The following is a 26,842-nucleotide window of genomic DNA, read 5'->3' as shown; positions in this document are numbered from 1 at the left end:
AATGAATGAGTTCCTTTTGTTCCATATCCTCACCTGCATTTGGCATTACCAGTTTTTTTTTGGATTTTAAGTATTTGAATATGTATGTAGTGGTATCTTGTTTTGATTTGCAATTCTCTAATGATGAATGATATTGAGTAACTTTTCATATGCTTATTTGCCATCTATATATCTTCTTTGGTGAGGTATCTGTTCACATCTTTTGTCCATTTTTTATCTGGGTGGTTTGTTTTCTTATTGTTGAGTTTTAAGAGTTCTTTGTATATTTTGGACACAAGTCCTTTATCAGGTATGTGTTTTCCAAATATTTCCTCCCAGTCTGTGGCTTGTTTTTCATTTTCTTAACAGTGTCTTTTGCAGAGCAGAAGTTTTTAATTTTAATAAAATTCAGCTTAGTAATTTTTTCTTTCGTGGATTGTGTTTTTGTTGTTGTATCTAAAATCTCATTGCTATACCCAGCATTACCTAGATTTTCCCCTATGTTATCTTTTAGAAATTGCATTTTTATAATCCACTTTTTTTTTTTTTTTTTTTTTGCTGAGGAAGATTCACCCTGAGCTAACATCTGTTGCCAGTCTTGCTCTTTTTGCTTGAGGAAGATTCTCCTTGAGCTAACATCTGTGCCCATCTTCCTCTATTTTGTATGTGGACTGCTGCCACAGCATGGCTGCCAATGAGTGGTGTAGGTCTGGACCTGGGAACTGAACTCAAGCTGCCAAAACAGAGCACGCCGAACTTAACCACTAGGCCATGGGTCCAGCCCCCAATATAATCCACTTTTTAACATAACGTTGGCTCAAACATATTTCTAGATTATTTTGTTCTTCATATTTACAATTTTAAATGATTGCTTTATAGTTAATCAAATTGTTGTACTATAATTTTCTTGACCATTCATCCCCCTATTGTTGACTTTTCTAAGAACAGAAATTTGGAAACAACCTAAATAATGATGAATAAAGATCAACACTTTTTCTGTGTTCAGGATTATTTCATGTATTCTTTCAGCAAATACTTGAGTGGTCTACATGCCACTAAGTTTCTTGCCCTCATGGAGCTCATATTTTGATGATTTTCTTAGGATACATTCTCAATAATGCCACCTGAGTTGAGAGAATATGAACATTTTTATGACTTCAGGTGCATATCACTAGTGAGAAACCTAAAGGATTTTATCTATTTACATAGTCATCATCTCATTTTCCATACAAGTTAACATGAAGAGTAATAGAGATACAGCTATCCCCTGTTGTCTGAAAGTTCTCTTTATACCATTTCGCTTTTACGAAATACCTACATTAGTATATATGTACCTGTTTTTGCTTACCAAAAGACACGTGAAGTGGATTTTCACTTGTGCCAAAAAAGCCAAAAAGTGAAATGAGTTGTGCAAGTGAGCTGTTATAGAGGCAGCACACACCTGGAGCAGTGAGAATGGTGCCACCAAGCTCCTTCCCTGGGAACTACACCCAGCATCTCAGCATCGAGCTGCCATAGCTTTGGACTATGTGTGTGAGCATCTGTGCTTTGTCTTGATTTATTTTGGTACATTATTTTTTGTGTCTGGGAATGCTCAAAAATTTTTCCCGTATAAATTAATGGTAATTGTTTCTTCACTTTATGCCATTTTGGCTTACAAAATGTTTAATAGGAATGCTCTACTTTCAGATAGATTTGCTGTTTATTGGGAAACAAACATTTTAGAAACTTTTGGCCATTTACTTTATTTGTGCTTCTCTTGTCCTGTCAATAAATGAGATTAAAATAATATAGTCTAATAAATTAGAATAAAGTGTAAGATGCAAGGCCAGCCCCAGTGGCCTAGTGGTTAAGTTTAGCACACTCCGCTTCAGCGGCCCAGGTTCCGTTCCCGAATGCAGACCTACACCACTCATCAGTGGCCATATTGTGGCGGCGGCCCACATACAGAATGGAGGAAGGTTGGCAACAGATGTTGGCTCAGGGCCAATCTTCCTCAGCAAAATAAATAATAAAATGTAAGATGCAAAATGTTATTATTTCTTAAACAGAATTCCAAAAAAGTTTGTGATATTTAAGTGATCCAGAGTAGTAATTTTGTGCAGACATGTTTAAGCTTCACTTCCTTTGGCTATGTTCATTGCTTATGCATGTCTGATCTCTTATCTCAAGAGTTTAAGGGCAAAGTACAGTGTGATTGTAAAGACAATTATAGTCAATAAAATATTTCCTGATTTGATTATTTGTCTAAGTAAGATAGCAGGGAGGCAGAGTTAGATGAAAAAGAGCCAACCTATGCTCGTCAGATGATTTAACTGCAAAATTAGAAAGGACAAATCTTCATGTTTCAGTTGAATAGTTCCTTGTTTTTATAATCTAGTGTCTAGTGTCGCTGTACCCAGCAACTGGGCAATGAACCAGTGAAAAGTCACAAGAAGTGTCTCCCTTCTGATGTGTCAAGGGTCTGTTTTTCTCCAACTTGTGAAGTCTTCACCCAATTTCCAAGAAGATATATTGTGGAAAAGGGAGGGAGTTTGTTTAAAAGCTTTGTGTAGTTGAAAAGCTATAACAGCTGTATTAAGTTTTTTTAATTAGCCATTGTTCCAGTCAGTCTAACTCAATTATTTTATATTTTACAGATTGTGCCTTTTTTATGGGCAAAAATAATTTATGTGCTCATAATCACAATGGACAATATTTTTATATTTTAAATGCAAAAAACCCAAAAATAATTTATAGTCTGTCTTTGGTTTTTACATTGAACATAATATAAAGACTTTTCCATGTTTGCATTTACTATTCATAAATGTTTTTAAGAATTGTGTAGTCCCTTTGTTTGATGTACTTCAGTGTCTTTAAAGGTTTCCCTAATGTTAGATATTTGGCTGGAAAATGTCTTTTCAAATACTGTGTCAGAAGAAAATGCTTTATAGCCTTGAATGCTTAAAAATCTAGGGGCTGGGACCGGCCCGGTGGTGCAGCGGTTAAGTTCGCACGTTCCGCTTCTCGGTGGCCCGCGGTTCGCTGGTTCGGATCCCGGGTGCGGACATGGCACTGCTTGGCAGCCATGCTGTGGTAGGCGTCCCACGTATAAACTAGAGGAAGATGGGCACGGATGTTAGCTCAGAGCCAGGCTTCCTCAGCAAAAAGAGGAGGACTGGCAGTTGTTAGCTCAGGGCTAATCTTCCTCAAAAAAAAAAAAAAAAAAATCTAGGGTCTGGCCCCGTGGCCGAGTGGTTGAGTTCGCACGCTCCGCTGCAGGCGGCCCAGTGTTTCGTTGGTTCGAATCCTGGGCGCGGACATGGCACTGCTCATCACACCACGCTGAGGCAGCGTCCCACATACCACAACTAGAAGTACCCACAATGAAGAATATACAACTATGTACCCGGGGGCTCTGGGGAGAAAAAGGAAAAAATAAAATCTTTAAAAAAAAAAAATCTAACAAGAGGGGCTGGCCTGGTGGCGCAACGGGTTAAGTGTGCTCTTTCTGCTTCGGCAGCCCGGGGTTTATCAGTTCGGATCCTGGGTTCGGACATGGCACCACTTGGCAAGCCATGCTGTGGTAGGTGTCCCACATATAAAGTAGAGGAAGATGGGCATGGATGTTACCTCAGGGCCAGTCTTCCTCAGCAAAAAGAGGAGGATTGGCAGCAGATGTTAGCTCAGGGCTAATCATCCTTAAGAAAAAGAAAAGTCAGGAAATAAAAAATCTAACAAGAGAAATCTTGGACTCTCAAAAAACAGGATCTGAATTACAGTCATACATCGCTTAACAACAGTGATACATTCTGAGAAAGGGGAATTTTGTCATTGTGTGAACCTCACAGAGTATACTTGCACAAACCTAAATGGTACAGCCTATTATACACCTAGGGTACGTGGTACTAATCTTATGGGACCACTGTCATATATGTGGTTCGTTGTTGACCAAAACATTGTTATGCGGTGCATGAGTGTATATTTGTAATGCAGTGTAATGGTATTAATCCAATGTTTGGTGAATTTGACTTTTGTCTGTCACATTATGGCTTTAATAAACTTGAAAGAGATGCTGTTGCTCTCTGGCTTAACTTTATAATCGTCTGTTACTGAGCTGCTTAACTACACTAGGCTCAAAATATGTGTCTGTTGTTTATGGGAGATTAGGCAAAAAGCCAAAGCAGTAGTAGGGGTAAAACTACCTCTGGCTTAATTTTCTCTTCATTACTTCCATGAAATAGGCTTGTAAGATTTGGAAGTATTGAAGATTTAGCTTATTTTCCATGAAGATATGAGAGTTAAAGGAAAAAGGATGTGTTTTATCCATTAAACAATTTCTTGCTGCAGCTATGTGTAGAGATTCATCTACTAGGATCTTCATAACAACATTGTTGATATTAGCAAAAAAGTTCAAAGTAATCTAAAAGTGGAATAGGGCTTATGTTTCATGCTGATGATGAACTACTATTTCACATTTATAAATGAAGATATTATATAATTATTTTTATTTTAAATCAACTTTATTGAAGTTTAATTTACATACAGTCAAATGCACACATTTTAAGTGTCGAGTTTGAGTTTTGACAAATGTATAGACCCATTTAACCACCCCCCCAATCAAGATGTAGAATACTCCAGTTATTTCAGAATGCTGCTTTGTGTTCCTTTGCATTCAGTACTCATCCTCTCCTTTCTCTCCCAATCCCCTACAGTCAACCGCTGATCTGATTTCTACCACTATAGAATAGTTTCACCTATTTTGAAACTTCAGATAAATGGAATCAGTCAGACTCTTTTCTGTCTCACTTCTTTTACTCAGTGTGTTTTTGAGATTCATCCGTGTTCTTGTGGATATCACTAGTTTGGTCCTTTTTCTTGCTGAGTAACACTCCACTGTGTGAATATGCCACAATTTGTTTATCTGTTCACCTTTTGATAAACATTTGGCTCTTTTCAGTTTTGGATCATTATGAATAAAGCTTCAGTGAACATTCAACTACAGTTGTTTGCATGGGCATCTTTTCCTTTCTCTTGGGTAAATACCTAGGAGTGGAATTATTAGGTCATATAGTAATTGTATGTTTAATGTTATAAGAAGCTGCTACATTTGTTTTTGTTTTGTGCTCCCATCAGGAGTGTATGAGAATTCTAGTTCTACATCCTTGGCAAAATTTGGTTTTGTCACTCTTTTATATTTTAACTGTTCTTGTGGACATGTAGCCATTGTGTCTTAATCTACAAAATTGAAAAGTATATCTTATTGCTTGCAGTTATAGGAATTTGTTGTCTACTTTTTATAGGCTGCCTGTGAGGGATTAATGGCCCTTTAATTACTTTATTGCATGTCAAAGGGGTTCAAAATGATATTCTGCTTAACACAGAATGGCTCCTTCCTGTGGTCCATATAGTGATTGGCTCTGTCATATTTCTATCCATATTGAGTTTCATTATGTATAGCTTCCTTCACAAGTCATATACAAATCCTGACTATTTAGAGCTTTTTTCCTGCTTCTGGGTGTGTTTGTTAGCTTTGCAGTTTCCCCAGCTGGCTAAGTTTAGTTGAATAAAAGTTTTATCTAAAACCACTCTCATTAGCCAACTAAAGGCCTCTCTGATGGGGCCAAATTTTGGTCTCATGTAAAAAATGAGGAGAACTTTATTAAAGTTATCCAGTGTATCTTTACAATGCTGAACACATAAAGTAAGTTGGGTATCATCTAGTTGCCAAAGGAAACAGAATTTTGCTCTTACTTGTGGATTGTGGACTTTTTTGGTAACCTTCTCCCCCCATTTTATTATGAAACATTTCAAACATACAGAACAGTTGAAGGAACTGCACAGTGGATACCTACATACCTACCACCTAGATTCTATAACATTTTGTTGTATGTTTAACCACATATCTGTTGACAAATTTTGGTAGTGTGTTTAAGCTACTACCTTTGTTTGTGGAAAAAGCATGGATGAGTAGAACCTACTGGGCAGTAGTTACTTTTGTGTGGCGTGGGACTTAGTGGATCTCTGATGCAGTGGTCTTATGAAGGTGACTGTTTTGTGATCTCCATTATCATTGGTTGAGAGCTCAAACATTTGTTTTCAAGTGAATTCCAGTTAGATTATGTTAAAAAGACAGAAGAAAGGCAAGGAAAATTGGTGGTAGAAAGGGTTTACATCATCAGGAGGCCAAAATAGTACCAACCTGCTTGCCCAACTGCTACAAACACTATCACGTGAATAGCTGCCATTTATTGAGTGGTTACCATGTCCAGAGCTTTATTTCATTTTAGTTCTCACAGCTCTGTAGGTATAGGTATTATTAGCCCCATTTTATGAATTAGGAAATTGAGGCTTAGTGAGATTGAATAATTTACCTAATGTCTCATCTGTTAATTGGTATTCAAACTCAGGTCTGTCTGACTCCAGACCCGTGCTTTGAACCAGAAGTCTGTACTGCTTAAGTTCCCTTTATTTCAGAATTTATGCTTTACATTCATTTTTGTCTTCAGAATTTGTCCAAAGTGGGCCACACCTAATTCGAGCCTATTGCAGTAGCATTCTTGCGGAAAAGAGGATATCATATAAACATTTTTGTGAAGGCCTCTTAATTCTTGAGGAGGGAGGGCCCTTTTGGAAATCAGGCATCCTGGAGTTTTTACTGACCTCATTTTGTTCTCTGAAGAATGAAGGAATTTCCAGCTTTGTATTAAATTGTGGAATGTATAGTGTTCCTTCTATATTTGAACCAAATAAATATTAGCAAGTATATTTAGGATGTGATACTGGTAGTTCTTTCCTGTCTTTTTAAAGAGCTTTTTGGAATGATAGCCAGTTGGAAGCTTGGTCTTACTAATAAAGAAGTGAAACCTAAGCAAGCTCCCTTGCTCCCTGGCTGCTCTTGGAGTAAGCCTCACTTAAGTTTCTCTGTGACGATTTTCAGGGCTTGTTTCTGTGAGTGACCCAAGGAGCAGTGTATTCTAACTGATGCACTAACACACTGAATACACTGAATGAAAACCATATGAGTGGAGGTGTGCATTGAAAGTAATAGTTTTTAACTTCTCTGGAGATTACATACTCCTTTTTGAAGCTGATGAAAGCTGTGGACCCTCTCCCCAGAAAACAAACATGCATATATGCACACAAATACAGTTTTACATACAAATACTGTAGGTGTTCACTGACTCCTAAGCCTATTGACAGAGTACCCTGGATTAAAAATCCTTTAAAGGAAAAAAAAATTAGGGAGCTGTAAAGTAAGATTTGAGCATCAGTTCTTAAACGTTTTTCACAAATGGCATCTCTTAAAATTGATTGTACCAGCATAAAATCTTGTTTGAGTATCCAAGATGTTTTGTTCAGTCTCTAAAGTGTTAGTTTTCCCCACTTTGTTAAAAAAAAATTAAAGATATTTGTGTGTAAGCTAAGATTCCTAAGGATAGATGAAATTCTCTACATTGATTTTTAATTTTTGCTTTTTCAATTTTATTTCTTCTACTATCAAAACATTTTCTCAGAACTACTAATAAGGCCAAAGATGTAGATGAAATCCTTTGCCAGTCCCCAACTTTAGGTTCCCATTTCTTCTTTAACCAAAATTTCTTCATAACCAACAGGTACATAGTACTTCTTTCCTTGTTATAACTTGTTATATGTGCAAGTGTTCAGGCATTGTTCTTGGCAAGTTACATGTTTTCTTACATTAATCCTCACAACAACCCTGTTAGAGACTTATTACTCTCCCCATTTTACAGCTGTGGAAGACAACACTAAGAAAGGTTAAATAACTTGATCAAGACAAATTCTGGTACTAAAAAGCAGAGCCAGGATTTGAATTCTTACAGATTTAGCTCCAAAGCCCATTTCTTTCTGTTTTACCATCCTGCTCTGTGATCAAAGAGTTTGCCATTTTTTTCTGATCACTAGTCTGACCTGATCTGAATTTTAAAAGCCCCAATTTCCATGAGTGGAAGGGGGTCGGTTTTCTTCTACAGCTAGCCAATTGTAAAATTATTGATTTTTTGTGTGTGTATAAGTTAGATTTTAGGTTGTGAAATGTCAAGAGTGCTGAATTTGTTGGCTGTATTATTAAACCCAAAATAAGGAAGAGGCTAGCTGGGTGATCTCCTGCCTGTTCTGTTTATATAAATGGATGTTTCAGATACCAGACTCTGACAGGGACAATTCCAGTGACTGAAAAGTTTGTGAAAGGCTTGTTACTAAACTTAGCATCATTTTCAGGAAGGAAAAACCCTAATGGTTTGGAACAGGACTAAAAAAGAGTTTAAAGGGTAGATAAGCTTTTATCAAATTGACTAAGAGCCAGGTGTCTATTTCCTAACTGTCTTGGGATAGCCATGGAGGGGAACCTCCAGGTCAGCTAGCAGCCTAGTGGTTTTTGCTGAGACAGCAGGCAAGGTCAGCATTCTGGAAAGGTAGTTCGGTTTGCTGAGTGAGTTTTGTGACACTCAGCATCTTTCTAGACAAAATTATTGTTCTTTCAAACGTTGTACTTTTCCTAGTTTCAGCCTTTTTTATACACAGTGGAACAGGAAGAATGAGTAGGTTGATTTGTTATATAACCTTAGATGTACATTTTTTATTATGAATTGATGCACCAAGCTTTAAGTGAGATAGCACAGAGCAGGAAAAAAGTAGATAGAATCCTAAGAGAGATTAATTGGAGTGATTGGGAGAACAAAGGAAGTTGGGTCAGATAATGAAATTTTAGAAAGGTTGTTTCTCTGCTTTTTTAAAAACAGTGAAGGAAGAAACTAGTGTGTATGAAGATATATACCATTTAACTCTCAAGGTGATGAAACTTGGTATAAAGGAAAATTCAGTTGACTTATTTGAAGATATGGGGAGAAATCAGATATAAATGTAGAAGAATTATTTTAAGTCATACTTTTGGAGTCTTTACAAATTAAGGGAATGCTTTTGGTGAACAATTTCTTTTAACAGAATTTGTGGGGGGTTTAAAAAGGACGGAAAGTACCATTCAAATGGCAAGATTGTTAAAAGTCACTTTGATTGTATTGTATACCTGCGTAGTTAGGATGAGGAAGTTGGACTATTTCGCTTTACAAGCTTTGTTTCCTCCTCAGCTTCACCCTCCTTCCCATGTGTTTTCCTGAAGCTGTGTGTGGGATTCTAGCATAGAGGAAGGGTAGGTCCTCTCACCTGTTTCCATTTTTTCCCCCTGCCATAAGTTCACAAGCACTTTTTCACTTTATGATCTATAAAAACGTAAACAGCGTTTCTGGAACCAAATTAATCTTTTGATTTTATGGTTCATACTGTGTGACACTGGAGTGGGGGCAGGAGGGTGGAGATATAAGGTGTTTGGACCCTTCTGGTTTATGGGATTGTCTTTTTCCCTTTTTCCCCTTAGGAACGGCGTGAATGTTGAGGGGGCGACACACAAGCAGGTGGTGGACCTGATCCGAGCAGGCGAGAAGGAATTGATCTTGACAGTGTTATCTGTGCCTCCTCATGAGGCAGATAACCTAGATCCCAGTGACGACTCGTTGGGACAATCATTTTATGATTACACAGAAAAGCAAGCAGTGCCCATATCGGTCCCCACATACAAACATGTGGAGCAGAATGGTGAGAAGTTTGTGGTGAGTGTCAGCCCAACTCAATCCTCAAACATCCAGCTTTTGTTTCCCCCAGTCGTATCATCTATGATATATATTAGAGCACTAGAGTAAGTGACTGCAACCTAGGTCAGCTTGTCTACCTCCCAGTAGACAATGGGTTCACACATAAATACAAGACACTGACCCTGATTTATTGCAGGGGGTGAACCATAGTAATGAAGAGTCCTATTGCTTAAGTAAAATTCCATTTTATTTCCAGACAGTTTTAAGTTTGCATTCTTGTCTGTTGTAAATGTGTGTGAGTTTGTTTTGCTTGTTCTTTTATTGGTTGCCATATCCCTTTGCTAATAGCAGTCTCACTTAACTGTTGACTCTGTAGTGCTATAGAGCAAGATTAACTTTAAAAGGTGGTGTCTTCCAAAATGTTTCGGTAATACAGTTTGTTTATGTCAGAACCTACAAGTGCCCTAACACTCTTCTCCACATCTTGTTCTTTTTCATTTTCTTTGGAGATATCTGTGTGAATGATTAACTCTGGTTTTTCCCAAAGTCCTAATTATATTCTGAATGCACTTCACATGAGCTACTTTATTTATTTCCAATCTGTTGCTATTGTGGATATGCAGGAAAGCCCATCTTGAGTTCTGGGTGATATGTGCCAGCTCCTTTCCTGAATGCCTTTGTTTTTTCTTCAAAACCTAATTGCCACTGATAGCCCAGTTTACTTAATTTTTCTCTTGGTTGCAGTTTGCTTTATTTGCCTTTGATTATTTTGGGAGTGTTGCTATAATGAGAAATTCATTATTTGAATTTGTGGAAAATGAAGTGGGTTCTCTTAGCTATTGGCAAACTGACTACATATGTTTAAAGCTGACTTGCTGACTAAAGTTGCAGTCTCTGAAACTGAGATTTGTCCTCTGTATAGGAGTGAGCCACTGGATATTTATGGTAAATTCTTTTTAGTGGGGAGATGAGAAAAGCAAGCAAGGAAGCCAGAAAAGTTCCAGAAGGATCAAATAATGTTTAACTGCATCTGTAATTTAGCTGGAGATGATAGCACATAGGTTTTATGTCAACCTGATCCATGTATTCTCAGAACTATATGCACAAAATTTAGTTTTATCTTTCAAAGCTGCTATGCTTTGAATCATAAATCATGTGAGAAGTAGAAATCAAGGTCAGGTCCTAAAAGTAGAGCAGACTGGATGCTGAGGCCTTTTGGGAATTACCTAAGACCTTGGGAACCTCTGTAGACTTCAGAAAAGGAGTGAAACCACTAATTGCCTTTTTAAAAAAACCAACTTTATTGAGCATAATTTACCCACATTAACATTCACCCATGTTAAATGTCCAGTTTCATGAGTTTTGATAAATGTACAGTTTTATAATCACCTAATTACCACCACCAACACCACAATCAGGATATAGAACATTTTCATTGCCCCAAAAAGTTCCCTCATGCCCCTTTGCAGTCAGTCCTCTCCCCCTTCCACCACCCTTTTCAACCTCTGATCATCTTTCTGTCACTGCTTTTGCCTTTTCTAGAATGTCAAATAAATGGAATCATACAATATGTAGTCTTTTGGGTCTGGCTTTGTTCACTTAGTATAGTCCTTTTAAGATTGGTATGTGTTGTTGCATATGTCAGTAGCTCGTTCCTTTTTAATTGCTGATAGTATTCCATTGGATGGATTTACTAGAATTTGTTTATCCATTCACTTATTGTTGCATGTTTGAGTTGCTTCCAGTTTTGGGCTATTATGACTAAAGCTGCCATGAAATAACATTAATGTCCAGGTCATTATGTAGACTTAGGTTTTCTTTTCTCTTGAGTACATACGTAGCTAGAAGTAGAATTGCAGGGTCATATGGTAAGTGTAAGTTTAACCTTATGAAAAATTGTCAAACTGTTTCCCAAAGAGGCTGTGCCATTTTTTGCATTCTCATCTGCAGTAGAGAGTTCCAGTTGCTCCATAACCTTTTGAGCACTTGATATTTTCAGGTTTTTAAAGTCTAGCCACTCCAGTGGGTATAGTAGTATCTCACTCTGGTTTTAATTTGCATTTGCCTAATGTCTCATGATGATGAGTTTATTTTCATGTGCTTAAAATGACCATTCTTATATCTTTATTGGTGAAGTATCTGTTCAGCTCTTTTGCCCATTTTAAGAACTGGGTGGTTTGTCTTATTATTACTTTATTGTGAGAGTTCTTTATGTATTCTGGGTATAAGTCGTTTATCAGATAGATGTTTTGTAAAATATTTCTCCTCGTCTGTAGCTTGCCTTTTAATTTTATTTTTAAAAGTGTCTTTCAAAGAGCAGAAGTTTTGAATTTTGATGAAGTCCAGTTTGTCAGTTTTTTTCATTTATGGATAATGCTATTTGTGTTCTAAGAAATCTGCCTAACCCAAGAACACAAATATTTTATATTTTCTTGTAAAAGTTTTGTATTTTTAAACTCTCTGTTTTTGTAATAACCTTATTGAGGTATGATTCACATACCATAAATTCACCCATTTAAAGTATACAATTCAGTGGTTCTTAGTGTGTACACAAAGTTCTGCAACCATCACCACAGTCAATTGTAGAACATTTTCATCACCTCAAAAAGAAACCCCTGGGGCTGGCCCGGTGGCGCGGTGGTTAAGTGCGCATGTTCCGCTTTGGAGGCCCGGGGTTCGCTGTTTCGGATCCTGGCTGCAGACATGGCACCGCTTGGCACGCCATGCTGTGGTAGGTGTCCCACGTATAAAGTAGAGGAAGATGGGCACAGATGTTGGCTCCGGGCCAGTCTTCCTCAGCGAAAAGAGGAGCATTGGCAGCAGTTAGCTCAGGGCGAATCTTCCTCAAAAAAAACAAAAGAGAAAAATAAACCCCTTACACTATAGCCATCCTCCTCCAAACCTCCCTTGTCCAGCCCTAGGTAGCTGCTAATTTACTTTCTTTCTCTGTAGATTTGCCTGTTCTGTACATTTCATGTAAATAAAATCATCTGTGTTTTCAAGGTTTATCCATGTTGTAACATGTATCAGCCAGATAACATTCCATTGTATGGATACACCACATTTAATTTATCTGTTCTTCAATTATGGACATTTGGGTTGTTTCTGCTTTTTGGCTATTATGAATAATACTGTTAGGAGCATGTGTGTACAAGTTTTTATGTGGATATATGTTTTCATTTCTCTTGAATACATACCTAGGAGTGGAATTGGTGGGTCATATCATAGCTCTTATGTTTAACCTTTTGAGGAATTGCCAAACTGTTTTCCAGAGTGGCTGCACCATAGTTTTCACTCTGATTTTTAGGTCTGTGATCCATTTTGAGTTGATTTTTGTATATTATCTGATGTAAGGGTCAAGGTTCTTTTTTTCCCCATAAGGATATCCAGTTGTTTCAGCAACCTGTGTTGAGAAGAATATCCTTTCCCCACTGAAATACCTTGGCAGTACTGTTGAAAATCAATCGAACATATATGTGTGGTTCTATTTCTATACTTTATTCTGATCCATTGATGATATGTCTGAACATGTTAATATTTACATCATTTTGAGGTTGGCCTCTGTTTGATGTCTTTTTCCCTTGAGAATGGGTCATAGTCTCCTGGTTCTTTGTACATGAGTAATTTTGGGTTGTATCCTGGATGTTGTAAATGTTACATTGTGTAGACTCTGGATTCTGTGGTATTCCTTTGAGGAATGTTGATGCTTTTGTTTGACCTGGCAGTTAACTATAAGCTGTATCACCTTCTGTGGGTTGTATTTCAAGTCTCAGCTCAATTCTTTCAGCCTTTTCTGTGCTACTTTGAGTCTGACCTGCATATATATCATTCAGGGAGGGATCAACCTGAGATATATGTGGTGTTCATTCACAGAATTAAGACATCACCTTCTCTGGTTCTCTCTCCTCTGGAATTCTCAAGTCATTCTGGTGGCAGCTTCAGTTGCCCAGAATCCTTTCTCTCTTTCCTCCAGCTAGAAAGATGTCAGGGTTTCTATCCAAGTTTTAGTTGCTTTGGTTATGCTGCTTTGTGACTGATGCCCACTATCAGGGCAAAGCCCCCTAAAAGCAGGAAACTCCCCCACTGTGTGCGGTGCTTCATCTTTTGACTCTCTTCTACAATCTGCCTGCTTTTAATGTACTATTCGGTATCCTCAGGTAACTAGTTTTGTATTGTCTCCAGAGTTTCTAGTTGTTATCCCTGGGAGGGGTGGTCTATAGGGGGTTTACACAGTAATACCTGAAGCAGAATCATCAATTCTATCAGTTTTTTCTTTATGTACAATGAAGCTATTTTGTTTTCTTGATGAATTGACCAATTTAACGTTATGAAATATCTCTCTTTATCCCTTTTAGTATTCTTTGTTCTGAAGTCTTTCTTTGACATTAACATATTGCCGCTAACAGCAACTTCAGCTTTCTTTTGATTATTGTTTTCATTGGATATTTTTTCCCTCCTTTTACTTTTAACCTATCTATATAGTTATACTTAAATGGGATTTCTTTTTTTTGTGTTTTTCATTATTTGATGAGGAAGATTGGCCCTGAGCTAACATGTGTTGCTAATCTTCCTCTTTTTGCTTGAGGAAAATTGTTACTGAGCCAACATTTGTGCCAGTCTTCCTCTATTTTGTATGTTGGACGCAGCCACAGCATGGCTTGATGAACGGTGTGTAGGTCCGCACCAGGGATCTGAACCCACGAACCCCAGGCCACCAAAGCAGAGCGCACGAGCTTAACCACAACACCACTTGGTCCAGTCCCTGGATTTCTTACAGACAGCATATAGTTGTGTCTTGCTTTTTTATCCAATCTGGCAATCTCAGTCTTTTATTTGGAGTGCGTAGACTATTTACTTTTAGTATAATTATTGACATAGTTATGTTTAAATCTGCCATCTTAATCTTTGTTGTATATGTCTCATCTGTTTTTTACTCCTTTTTTCCTCCCTTTCCTGAATTCTTTTCAATTAATAGAGTATTTCTTAATTATCCCACTTACTCCACTATTGTGTTATTAGATATAATTTGTTGTTTTATTTTCTTTGTGGTGGTTCTAGGTTTACAGTATATATCTTTAATTTATAAATATTACTTTTAAATAATACAATATTACTTCTCATATAGTATAAGAATTTTACAACAGTATATTTAATTTCCTCCTCCTATCCTTTATGCTTTTGTTGTCATACATTTTACTTCTATATGTGTTATAAATTCCATGATACTTTGTTGTCTTTACTTTAAACAATTAAAGAGATTAAAAATGAAAAAAGAGTTCTTTTCATATTTAACCACATAGTTACCATTTCTGGTGTCCTTCATTCCTTTGTGTAAATCCATTTTCCATCTGGTATCATTCCTTCTGCCTGAAGAACTTCCATTAATATTCTTGTAGTACAGATCTGCTGGTAATGAATTCTCTTAGCTTTTGTTGGTCTGAAAAAGTCTTTATTTCACTCTTGTGTGTGAAAGATATTTTGACAGGGTATAAAATTCTGGGTTGATAGCTTTTTTTCTTTTAGTCCTTGAAGGATGTCGCTCTGGTCTTCTGGCTTGCATAGTTTCTGATGAGAAGGCTGCCTGTTTTAGTTTTTAATTCCTCTCTATGTAATGTTTTAACCCCCTTTAGCTACCTTCAAAGTTTTCTCTTTATCTTTGGTTTTCAGAAGTTTAATTTTTATGTGTCTAGGTGAGTGTTTCTTGGTATTTCTTCTGCTTCGGGTTTTCTAAATTTTATAGATCTGTAGTTTGATATATTTTATTATTTTTTAAAAATTCTGAGCCGGTATGTCATCAAATATTTCTTCAGCCCTGTTCTTTTTCTCTTGTCTTTCTGAGATTCCAATTATATGTATGTTAGAGTGTTTGATGTTATCCTACAGCTTTTGGAAGCTCTATTCTGTTTTTTTTTCTCTTTTTCTTTTAGTTTAGATTATTTTTATTACCCTATGTTCAAGTTCACTGATTGTTTCTTCAGCTGTGTCTAGTCTACTGATGAGCCTATCAGAGAACTTCTTCATCTCTGGTATCATGTTTTTTATTTCTATCATTTTCATTTAATGTTTTCTATTTCCTGAAATTCCCCATCTGTTGACACATGTTGTCTACTTTTTTCATTGGACCTTTTAACATATTAATCATAATTATTTTAAAGCCTCTGATAGTTTCAACATCTGGGTATCTCTGAGATTGCTTTTTTTCTTTGAGGAAGATTAGCCCTGAGCTAACATCTGCCAGTCCTCCTCTTTCTGCTGAGGAAGACTGGCCATGAGCTCACATCCATGCCCATCTTCCTCTACTTTATATGTGGGATGCCTGCCACAGCATGGCTTGCCAAGCAGTGCCCTGTCCACACCCGTGATCCGAACCGGCTAACCCCAGGCTGCTGAAGTGGAACATGCGAACTTTGACCACTCTGCCACTGGGCCAGCCCTCTGAGATTGCTTTTATCTCTTGATATAAGTGGGGCGCTTTTTTTTTGTCATGTAATATTTGATTGAATGCCAGGCATCATGTGTGGAACAGTAGGGACTGAAATAAATAGTATTTGAACCCGAAAACTTGCAAGCCTCTTCTTCTATTAGGGGATTGAGTCAATTAAACTCGATTTGGGTTTTGTTTTGGCTATCAGTACCTCTATTGTGCCATAGGCTTCAAATCTGTCTAACAGTGGGCTGCCTTGTGCTTAGAGTGGGTGCTGGAGTTGGAGGGTTTTTCTCAGTGTTCTCTTCTCCCCTCCCTGTCAGCTTTTAGCCACCACTGCATGCCTGTACCATAGACAGGTTCTCTCTCCACTCTCTTACCCCTCCCCTACTGGTAGACCACCCTTGCTTTTTAGTTGGGCTAGATTTGAGCTAGAAGGGTTCTGTGTTGTCTGATCCAGCCTCAATCTTAGTCAGGGTCTGTGTGCCTGTGTCTTGGGAGTGAGGCTTTCTTCATTTTTCTGCCCTTCCACCTTATCACAGCCAACCTCTGTGGTTAGTCTTGGGAAGGAGTTTCTTCTCTCTCCCCCAGTTGTAGCAAACCTCTACTTAGTATCAGTATAGGAATCTGGGTCTAGGATGGTTTCCTGCCTCTCCCTAGGAGTAGAGGGTTTTTGCTTTACTCTTTCTCCAGAAGAAGTAGATCTTTGCCTGTGCCCTCTGAATGAGAGGGTTTACTGCCCATCCCCCAAGGGCTTAAGGCTTTTGTTTAGTAGAAGAGAAGGATCATGGGGCAGTGGGTGGGGCATTGTGTCTTGTCACCTACCAATTGCCAGTCACCTCCCTCATGCCTAGGTTACCAAGGAGACTATTTCTAATCTCCTGCCCTGCCCCTAGTCTTTCTTGTTGAACACAAGAACCCCGTGGAGAAGACTTGCAAGTGAGTGGGAACTCTGTTATGTCTGGAGTGGGATTGCTGTTCTTGCAGTTTTCTAAATCCCAAACAGTAGCAGAAGCCAGCCTATGATGTCTTTGTCTGCTAATTCTTTTGTCTCTGTCATTTCTCAGTCTGTTTCTACTGACTGATTTTCTCCTGGTTACAGGTCAAATTTTCGTACATCTTTGTATGTCAAGTTATTTTCGATTGGATTTTACACACTGTGAATTTAATGCTATTGGATATTAGGTTTTGTTATATTCCTTTAAAGAGTGTTGGATATTTTTGCTGGCATGCAGTTAAATTACTTACATTACTTTTATCCTTTTGAGGTTTGTTTTTAAGATCTTTTAGGGTGAGTTTAGAGTAGCTTTTACTCTGGAAATAATTTAGCCCCACTCCTAAAGCATGGCCTTTTTGAGTTCTCTTCTGAATGCCATGTAGTTTCAAGGGAGGTCTCTATTCTGGCTGGAGGGAAGTCAAATTATTCCAGATCCTCTTTGAACTCCAGGAATTGTTCATTTTACAGCTCACTCTGGTAATAGATCTTTCCTCGAATTGTTATTCAGCCAAAATTCAAGGAGATCCTATGCAGATTTCTGGAGCTTTTTCTCTAAAGCTCCCTGTAGATTCTGGCTGCTTTGGCCTTCTTGAACTCCAGTCTCTGTCTCCTCAGCTCATTGAAGTTGCTGAACTCTGTTTTTGGGTGCCCCTCTCTGAGCTGCAATTCGGGAGTTACCTCTAGGCAGAACGCCTAGGTTGTGGTAGGGCTTACCTTGTTTGTTTCCCTTTTCCCAGGGATCACAGTTTGTGTCTCCCTGTCGTCCAATTCTGAAAGTAGTTGTTTCCTATATTGTGTTCAGTTTTCTAGGTGTTTACAGTGGGAGGTTAATTCCAGACCACCCAGAAGTTCCCAGACTGTCCTGTAAAAGCAGAATATTTTTATTTATGAGTAATTTAATTAAAACTTGATTTTAAATGTTCTTGGCTTTAAAAGAAATACTGATGGAATTCTATTTCATACCATATAGAAAAATCAATTCCAGTTGGACTAAGAACTTAAATAACAAAATAAAAAATTAAAAGCTCTTAGTAGAAAGTGTAGTTGAATAGCTTTTAGATCCTGGGGATAGCAAAAAATTTCTTAAGACACAGAAGGCACTTGTTATAAAAATATTCATAAATTGGACTTGTTTAAAATTGAGAACTTTTTAAAAATCAAGATACTTTAAATAAAGTGAGAAGGCAAATGACACACTGGAAGATATTCATAGTATACACAAATGAAGAAGATTATGTCAAGAACATATAAAGAACTCTAGAAATCAATGAGAAAAGCACAAAAACTCAATATAGCAGTGGGCAAAACATATGAATAGGTATTTTACAGAAGAAGGCACTCACATGGCCAATAAATGTATGAAGAGGTGATCAACATCATTAGTAATTAGAGAAATGTAAATTAGGACCACAGTGAGTAATCTTTTCACACCCATTCCATTGGCAAAAATTAAGTTATTGTCAAGGTCTTAGCTTTTAGTTTACTTTTTACAAGATTAAAGATAACTAGTTAAATATCCAAACAAAGAACTCACCGTAATGAGTCTGTGTTATGAACCATGGATTGTGATTAATCCAGTTCTGTACACCTGTGGTTCAAATAAGGAAAAAGAAAAGTAATAGAGACCATTTAGTATCCAACATTAGGGAAAACGCATATGCACACACAGTAAACCTAAGTTATTCAAGAGCATATTGTTGCCTTTATGCTTGTTTTCTTTCCAGGAAGGAGCCTAAATACTTCATCATTTGGGAAGAATATCTTAGTTAAGGATCTCACAGATTTCACCTAGAAATCAACTAAGAGTGCTCTATCTCCTCTTGCTATTATAAGCAGCTTGTGAATGGCAAAAATTATGTCCTTTTAAAGATGAATTTTCAGCTAAGAATAAGATTAAATGGTAGGGTGGCATTGGAAACAATTTGTTGGTCATAATGTACATTGAAGATTCATCCAGATCAATAGCGTGAACAGTTCAATGTCTATTTGACATTTGGAAGCTGAACTTGGATGATATTGCCATGACCAAAATGTTATCATTCCACTTTTTTCCTAATCACTTTTGCACTGTATAAGGAGATTATCTTCTGTGTGTTCGGTAGCACAATTCCTGTCAGTTACTAGAGGTTTGAGAAAATGAGAACATTTTAATATTCAGATCCTACATAAAATAAGATATTACTATTTAAAAGCCTTAAAAAATATGGAGGTTGAGGTTAAGGAACCAACAAAACAAAGATCTCTGATATCTGGAATTTCGGTTTTTGCTGTTGCATGCAGATTCCAGATATTACTAGAATTGCTTTCCCTACAGTCGTTTGTGCTCATTGTAAGAATTTATCAGTTACCATCTTCTGGCATTCATTCCATAGAACTAAGTCATAAGGATAGAGAGAGAGAGGCATGGCATGGATTTTCAACATTTACATATTTAGAAATTATTTTGAAGCCTAATTTTGAAACTTTGACTTTTAGAATCCAGAGAGACAAAATTAGATCACTGATGAAGATAAGTTTTACACTTTCCCTGCTCATAATTCATCCCTTTTCTCTTATTGAAGTCTAACTCAGCAAAGAGTATCTTGTTAAGAGGACTGAAACTTGTTACCCTCAGACAGCTGGCTTTGCAGTCTGAACATTCCAACTTGACATGTTGTAGGAAATGGTCAGTTGGAAAAGAGAGTGACTAGTAATCGTTGAATTCAGTGTACTCTCTCAAGCGACTAACTTCATCTGATTCCATGTATGAGCCAACCAGGCTGAGGGTTTAAATTAAGACGGAAAGATCCCGGAAGCACTGCCTGCCTGTGTATTATCTTTAGTTCTTACTTGATTATGTTCCCTCCAAGTCCAGAAAGTATATTTTTTGATGGATATTCTCATTTGTAATGAGCCTATGATTTGTTTCTCATGGACCATCGACATTCATGATTTTTAGGCACAAGACTTCAGCAGGGATTAAGTGATTCAGTCTTTTTTTTTTTGCAAATGAGTGTGTCCAAACCAGGGAAATGAATACTAATGGATTTGGTTAATTTTAAGGACAAGTGAAGAACAAAGCAGTCTCTGTTGTGATCTCTTTTTGTATGTTTCTCATTTGCTAAGCACAGTTAGTTTAAAAATGGTTTGCCTCCCGTGGAAGCCATTCCTACTTGCATTAAAGTATTACTGAATCGCCAGGCATCCTATTTATATTTCAGTTCCCTTTGACTTCACATTTAAATAGAAGGGGAGAGGTGGGTGAGAGGCTATTGATGATACTCTTCTCACGTTATGAAGAAACTGAAAGTTGAATAAATTTTCGTTTCTGTTGAAATTGTCATAAGGGCCTCTCAAGTTCTAGACTTCTTTATATCCTAGGAAATACTTTATCGGACTTGAGATCACTCCACTGATCACCACTGAGGAAATGCAGTCATAGTCTTCCGTGCATTATCAAAGACCTACTCTTCTTTCCTTGGCAAAAAGACATTGGAGAATATCTTGGAAACTAGAATGCCACTAGCTAGTTTTCCCTCCCTCCCTTCCTTCCTTGATTGAGGAACTCGGGCTGATTTATAACATCAGCAGAGAGAATATGTGGTCTTGTCTGAGGGAAGACCATTTTCCTTTGGATAGTTTTGTACTTCGGAAGGCAGTGATGGGAATACTTGGTAATATGTGTGATTCGTTACAGTCAGTTACAAATTTAAGCAATAATCACAGGAAGAAAACTCATTGATCAGGATCACACACATCCGTGGAGGCTGTTTGACAGTGATTAGAGGCTTTGCTTTAATTTGGGAGAGGGATGATAGGAGGAGAGTTGTGGGAGAGGAGTTTTGAATGAATAAATTATTTTATTTTTGCATTTAATTCATACTTCCTAAATCACAGAAACATGGGAAAGATTCTTCTTGAGCTTGAAGCTTAAGTCAGAGCTTTGCTGTGATTATCTCTTTGGTCTATACATTCTCGGTGATTAACTCTTGATTACATGAGTAGATGACCTGTTTTGTGTACATTTAAAATTCTGAATGATTTTTGCTAAGCAAGTAAATGTGATTTGGGGCTAATTTTTCCATCTGTGCATTATTTGATGTGTTCTGAGAATACAAAGTAACTTGGATTACTTGATGTTTTTGTATTATGCATTGTACCACTTTCCTTTATAAGGGCACATTTTAAAGAATTGCACATACGTGCATTTATTTCTTCTTCATAGATTTATCGAGTGCCTTCTATGTGCCAGGCCCTGCTCTAGGAGCTTGGCATGCATCTGTGAACAATAGGCAAAAATCTCTACCCATTTCTTCCTGAGGATTTTTAACTATTATTACAAGGAAGTCCTTAGAGTACATTTATTGTTCAATGTTTTGTTAACCTGTTTTAATGATGGAAGGGAGAAGAACAAAACTAGAGATATCTCACTTCAGGAAAGGAGTTTTTGTGAAAATGATCTGTTTGATAGCAAAAATGCCACCATCGCTTACATCATTTTTAGAACTTCTCTTTGGAATTTTGGGCTACACACAAATATCAGCCACGTTGTTTTATAATCAACCCTAGCCTTTTACATCTCTCTCCAAATTTGCTTGCTTGTTCATTCACTATAGATTTACCACATTGGCTTCAAATGACTTTAAACTTTCTGAAAATAAAATCCACTCTTTAAAGCTGATAATTGCCTTTGAAGATATTTAAAACAGTGTGTTAGAGGTAATTTTAATAGCAAAAATAAGATCATGGGCCCCTTGAAGGGAGCAGCCCTCTTTTGTACATACAATTTCTGGCATGTTTATTAAAAGTAAGTCTTCTTTTACAATGACCTTGATCATATTCTCTAAGTGCATAGCATAATATAGCTAACCAATATCCGTCTGAGCCTGACTTTAGATGATTCTGTAATTTATTTGAGTAAGTAGGCTTTTTTTTGTTCTTCCCCCTCACCAGGTATACAATGTTTACATGGCAGGGAGGCAGCTGTGTTCCAAGCGGTACCGGGAGTTTGCCATCCTACACCAGAACCTGAAGAGAGAGTTTGCCAACTTTACATTTCCCCGACTTCCAGGGAAGTGGCCATTCTCTTTATCAGAACAGCAATTAGATGCCCGACGTCGGGGGTTGGAAGAATACCTAGAAAAAGGTAAGCCGACCTATTAAACTACTATCTTGAGTAAACATAGGGTCTAGGTATATACTGCAACTCCTAAACTGCATAGCGAAGTTTCCTGAAACTCAATAGTGAAAGTAAGTCAAATCTCTGACCGTAGGTGTTGAATGATCTCAACTTTGAAACCAAGATTGAAATGTCCAATACAGTGATAAATAGCTTATTTTATTGACTCCCTGAGCACTTAACAGTGGTAGAAAGATGCATAATTAGTTTTTGATGCATTAAAGATCTTTATTTATAGGCTTATATTGTTTGGCAGCAAACACATACAGAAGGACTCATCGACATGCTGAGTTGATTTGGGAACTAAGTGGTCAGCATTTAAGACATTTTTGTTAAAATGATTCTTAGTTCACTGGCATATCCTACTTGAAAACTCCTTGTTTCTCTTATAGGTGTCCATGGGTAGGTTTGCTGAGAGTAGGTAGTCTAAAGTCCCCTTGTCCTGAGAAGTACTGAAACTTACTTGTTATTTCAGGACTTCCAGACAATACTTTAGGATTCTGTGGATGTGGATGCTGAAACGTTTCTTTATCTAGAAAGGCAGGGGGAAATGACACAGATCTTCTGAATAAGACAATTCATTTTGTGGCTCAAAGAAGAGACCTTGCTTCGCCATATTATAGAGTTATATAATTTGCTAGCTGTGCACTAGGCTTTTCTTTAAAATAGTAATTTAATAGAATAATGGTCTTGTGTGATATTTAGTAATTCATGTTCTTGTGTCCTGGTATAAGAACTAATTGACCTAGTTGAAATTTTTTAAAACTTTACCCTTATCCCTGAAGAAAAACCATTTCCCCCATATCAAGTAGTGAAACTTCATCTGTTTTTAGCTTTTTTCCAACATGAAATAGCCTCTAAACACAGCCCTTGGGAAATGAGAAAGGGTACAATTTTTTTAAATAAAATGAGGTAACATCACTAGCATAATTTACCATCCTCATGAGAGTGTCAGGAAATTAACTTTCTTAGATTTAGACAATTAGCTACCTACCTGCCTGCTTTTCTTCCTTCCTATCTTTCCTTTTTTTGGTGAGGAAGGTTGGCCCTGGGCTAACGTTGGTTGCCAGTCCTCCTCTTTTTGCTTGAGGAAAGTTGTCACTGAGCTAGCTTCTGCACCAGTCTTCCTCTATTTTGTATGTGGGACACCACCACGGTGTGGCTTGATGAGCAGTGTGTAGGTCCATGCCTGGGATCCGAACCTGTGAACCCTGGACTGCTGAAGCAGAGCACACAAACTTAACCACTGTGCCATTGGGCCCTCCCCCTTTTCTTTCTTCTTTTTGGCTGCTGTTGTTTGGAAGCTAAAGTTAGTGAGATAAGAAGATGTGCTCAGCTTAATACTTAATTATCTACTCTTTTTTTTCCCAAAGTGGCTTTAAATGCTTATGGTTCTCTGACTGGCCTGTTCCTAAGCCAAATAGATATTTTTCCTTTTGTATTTCCATTTTGTGTTTGGTTTATTCCTAATTGACCTCACGCTTGCTCTGTTGTCTAGCTTGTTAATAGTTCACACAAGACTGCAAAATTAGATTTACTGAACTTTTCTCTTTTTGGAGGTGACTTCCTTTGGGTATGTTTAATATTTTTAGCAGGCTACATCTTTGATGCATCCTATTATTCCTGTTCTAATTCATATTATAATGAATGTTTGTTGTGCCTTAAAATCTCGTATGTCAGGGATGGCATACTACTTCAGCATTGCCCGTTATTGGTGATTTACACTTAAACCTTGATATGTTCTTGACTTTATATTCTTATTTATTTATTTATTTGAAGACGATTAGCCCTGAGCTAACATCTGCTGCCACTCCTCCTCTTTTTGCTGAGGAAGACTGGCCCTGAGCTAACATCTGTGCCCATCTTCCTCTACTTTATATGTGGGATGCCTACTACAGCATGGCTTGCCAAGCAGTGCTGTGTCCACACCCGGGGTCCGAGCCAGCAAACCCCGGGCCACCAAAGCAGAACGTGCAAACTTAACTGCTGTGCAACCGGGCCTGCCCCATGATTTTATATTCTTGATTTTGGGGCCTCATGCCAGATTCTATCTTTGTTTTCTACAGTGTGCTCAATACGAGTCATTGGTGAGAGTGACATCATGCAGGAATTCCTGTCGGAATCAGATGAGGTAGGTGAATACCCCCTCCAGTGACTATTTGCCTCTTGACTCCTTGTGGGGGAAAATAAATTAAAGATATCGAGTATGTATTGAATTGCCGTAAATTCTCTAAATGACTATTTTTTCAACTTCCTTTTCTTTTTCTTTTTTCTTTCTTCTTTTCTTTTTGAGGAAGATTAGCCCTGAGCTAACTGCTGCCAATCCTCCTTTTTTCGCTGAGGAAGACTGGCCCTGAGCTAACATCTGTGCCCATCTTCCTCTACTTTATATGTGGGATGCCTACTAAGCATGGCTTGCCAAGTGGTGCCATATCCGCACCCAGGATCTGAAGCGGCCACCTCCCAGCCGCCTAAGTGGAACGTGCCAACTTAATCGCTGTGCCACTGGGCTGGCCCCTCAGCTTCCTTTTCTTATGTGCCCTGCATATCCTTCAAGACCTAGTGCTAAGTCCACCTTCTCTTTGAAGGCTTCCCTGATACTCAAGTCATCGATTTTTCATCCACCAAGAACTTTTGTAGTCAGTACCACTTATCACCTTGTTGCTATCTTATTCTCTAATTTTTTAATACATATAATCAGATTATCACTTTATATTTTTAGTTTACTAGAGTATGAGCTACTAGGTAAGAGTGAAATCTTTTTTTTCCAGCTTTATTGGCATATAATTGAAAAATAGGATTGTATATGTTTGAAGTGTACAATTTGCTATTTTGATATATGTATATGTTATGAAATGATCACCACAATCAAGTTAATTAACATATCCATCACTTCATTACCATTTTATTTCTTTCTTTTTGTGTTGAGAACACAGGATCTACCTTCTTAGCAAATTTCAAGTGTATAAGACAGTATTGTTAACTAAGGTCACCATGCTGTACATTAGATCTCCAGAACAAGAGCTAAGTCTCGATCATCTTTATATTCCCATTGCCTTATCTACAATGTCAAGTGTAGTTTATTTTCCCTTAACTACAATGTCAAGCAATAAATATTAATTGAGGGGCTGGCCCTGTGGCCAAGTGGTTAAGTTCGCGCGCTCCGCTGCAGGCGGCCCAATGTTTCGTCGGTTCGAATCCTGGGCCGGGACATGGCACTGCTCGTCAGACCACGCTGAGGCAGCGTCCCACATGCCACAACTAGAGGAACCCACAACGAAGAATACACAACTATGTACCGGGGGGCTTTGGGGAGTAAAAGGAAAAAATAAAAATCTTTAAAAAAAAAAAAAATAAAATAAAATAAATAAATAAATATTAATTGAATAGAATAATGAATATGTAATGCTACTATATTAAATAGTGTGTTATCTACTAATTATTTTATGCATGTATGTATTATTTTCCAAACTAGATTATAAGTTTCTTGCAGACAAGGGTTTATAACAAAGTAATGCTTAGGGTGGTTTTAGGTGATGGTACTTTTTTTTAAAATAGTAAATGAAGATGGACTGATTCCTAAATAGTTGTTTCTCTCTAATAAAAATTATAAAGTCAAAAATCTGTTAGAGGAATGTGTTAATCACCAAAAGCAATAAGAGAGAAGGATTTCTTTTGAATTAAGGAAGATAAGAATTGTTTACTCTTTGCTAGAAGAAAATTGGGCAGCAGACTAACTCAGATTCCTGAGTTTCATTCATTTTTCCTTTCAAAAGTGTCATGATTATTTCAGGGTTCAGAAAGGAACTTAGGATCCTACTTGAGCCAATTTAGCATGCATAACCATTTAAAACCAGAGAATATTTGTTGAAACTACTGCTTTCAATTGTTTTTTTTTTTTTTTCTCATTTGTGAGTTCTGAATGTTTGGAAGTAGGCCAAAAATCTCATCTATATTTGACCTAGACTGCTTCACACAAGCTTCCTGTTTTGAAATGTGAACACATTGACTTCAACATATATCTTTCTTCCCTGTCCATCTTAAACGTTAACTTCTGCTGCAACCTAAAGTCAGCTTTATGACTTGTAAATGTATTCACTTAAGGTGTGTCTTTTTTCTGCTTTTCGTTGGAACTCACTTTATCACGTTTAAGTTGTTGTTTAGCATGTTACAAGGAAAGTGAGATTGTACGGGGTCGTAAATTCTTTCTTTATGTCTTTTCCCCCAGAACTACAATGGTGTGTCCGACGTAGAGCTGAGAGTAGCATTACCAGATGGAACAACAGTTACAGTCAGAGTTAAAAAGAACAGTACTACAGACCAAGTATACCAGGTAAATTAAACTTGAACAAGTAGACTTGACAGTGGATGGTTCAGAGCTAAGGAAGATGGATTAAATGAGTTAATACATATAAAGTGCTTGGAGTATCTGGCACATAATAAGTTTATTGAATGTTAACTACTATTGTTGTTATTGTTGCTGATGTAAAAGTATTTTGTCCTCCTTGAAAGAAAGATGCCATAAATATCCCAGGTTGTGGGGGTCGTGATTACCTCCACTCTTTTTAATTGAAAAAACTTTATAACATACATAGAGACGCAATATGTAGTACAGTTAACCTCCATGTACCCATAACTCATATTTAATAATCATCAAGATTTTGCCACGTTTGCATTATATATCCTTTTTTCCTTTT

The 26,842-nt window shown here is 37.4% G+C and overlaps 1 protein-coding gene across 5 annotated transcripts in view; it reads left to right on the top strand.

Annotated features, from left to right (window-relative positions):
- SNX27 (sorting nexin 27) overlaps positions 1–26,842 on the top strand; it is a 67,454-nt gene that overhangs the window by 17,416 nt on the left and 23,196 nt on the right. For all 5 annotated transcript variants that reach the window (XR_002808078.2, XM_023641160.2, XM_070268240.1 and 2 more), the window contains exons 2-5: positions 9,353–9,584; positions 21,920–22,112; positions 24,212–24,276; positions 26,374–26,478. Coding sequence is in view for 4 of the 5 variants with exons in the window: in XM_023641160.2 (XP_023496928.1) it covers positions 9,353–9,584; positions 21,920–22,112; positions 24,212–24,276; positions 26,374–26,478 (595 nt within the window). In the remaining variant the exon portion in view is untranslated. The remainder of the gene's footprint in view (positions 1–9,352; positions 9,585–21,919; positions 22,113–24,211; positions 24,277–26,373; positions 26,479–26,842) is intronic.

Source organism: Equus caballus, chromosome 5 (assembly GCF_041296265.1).
Source record: "Equus caballus isolate H_3958 breed thoroughbred chromosome 5, TB-T2T, whole genome shotgun sequence".
Classification (NCBI taxonomy): domain Eukaryota; kingdom Metazoa; phylum Chordata; class Mammalia; order Perissodactyla; family Equidae; genus Equus; species Equus caballus.
The sequence above is the reverse complement of the archived record's forward strand: the minus strand, read 5'-3'. Positions and strand labels throughout refer to the sequence as shown.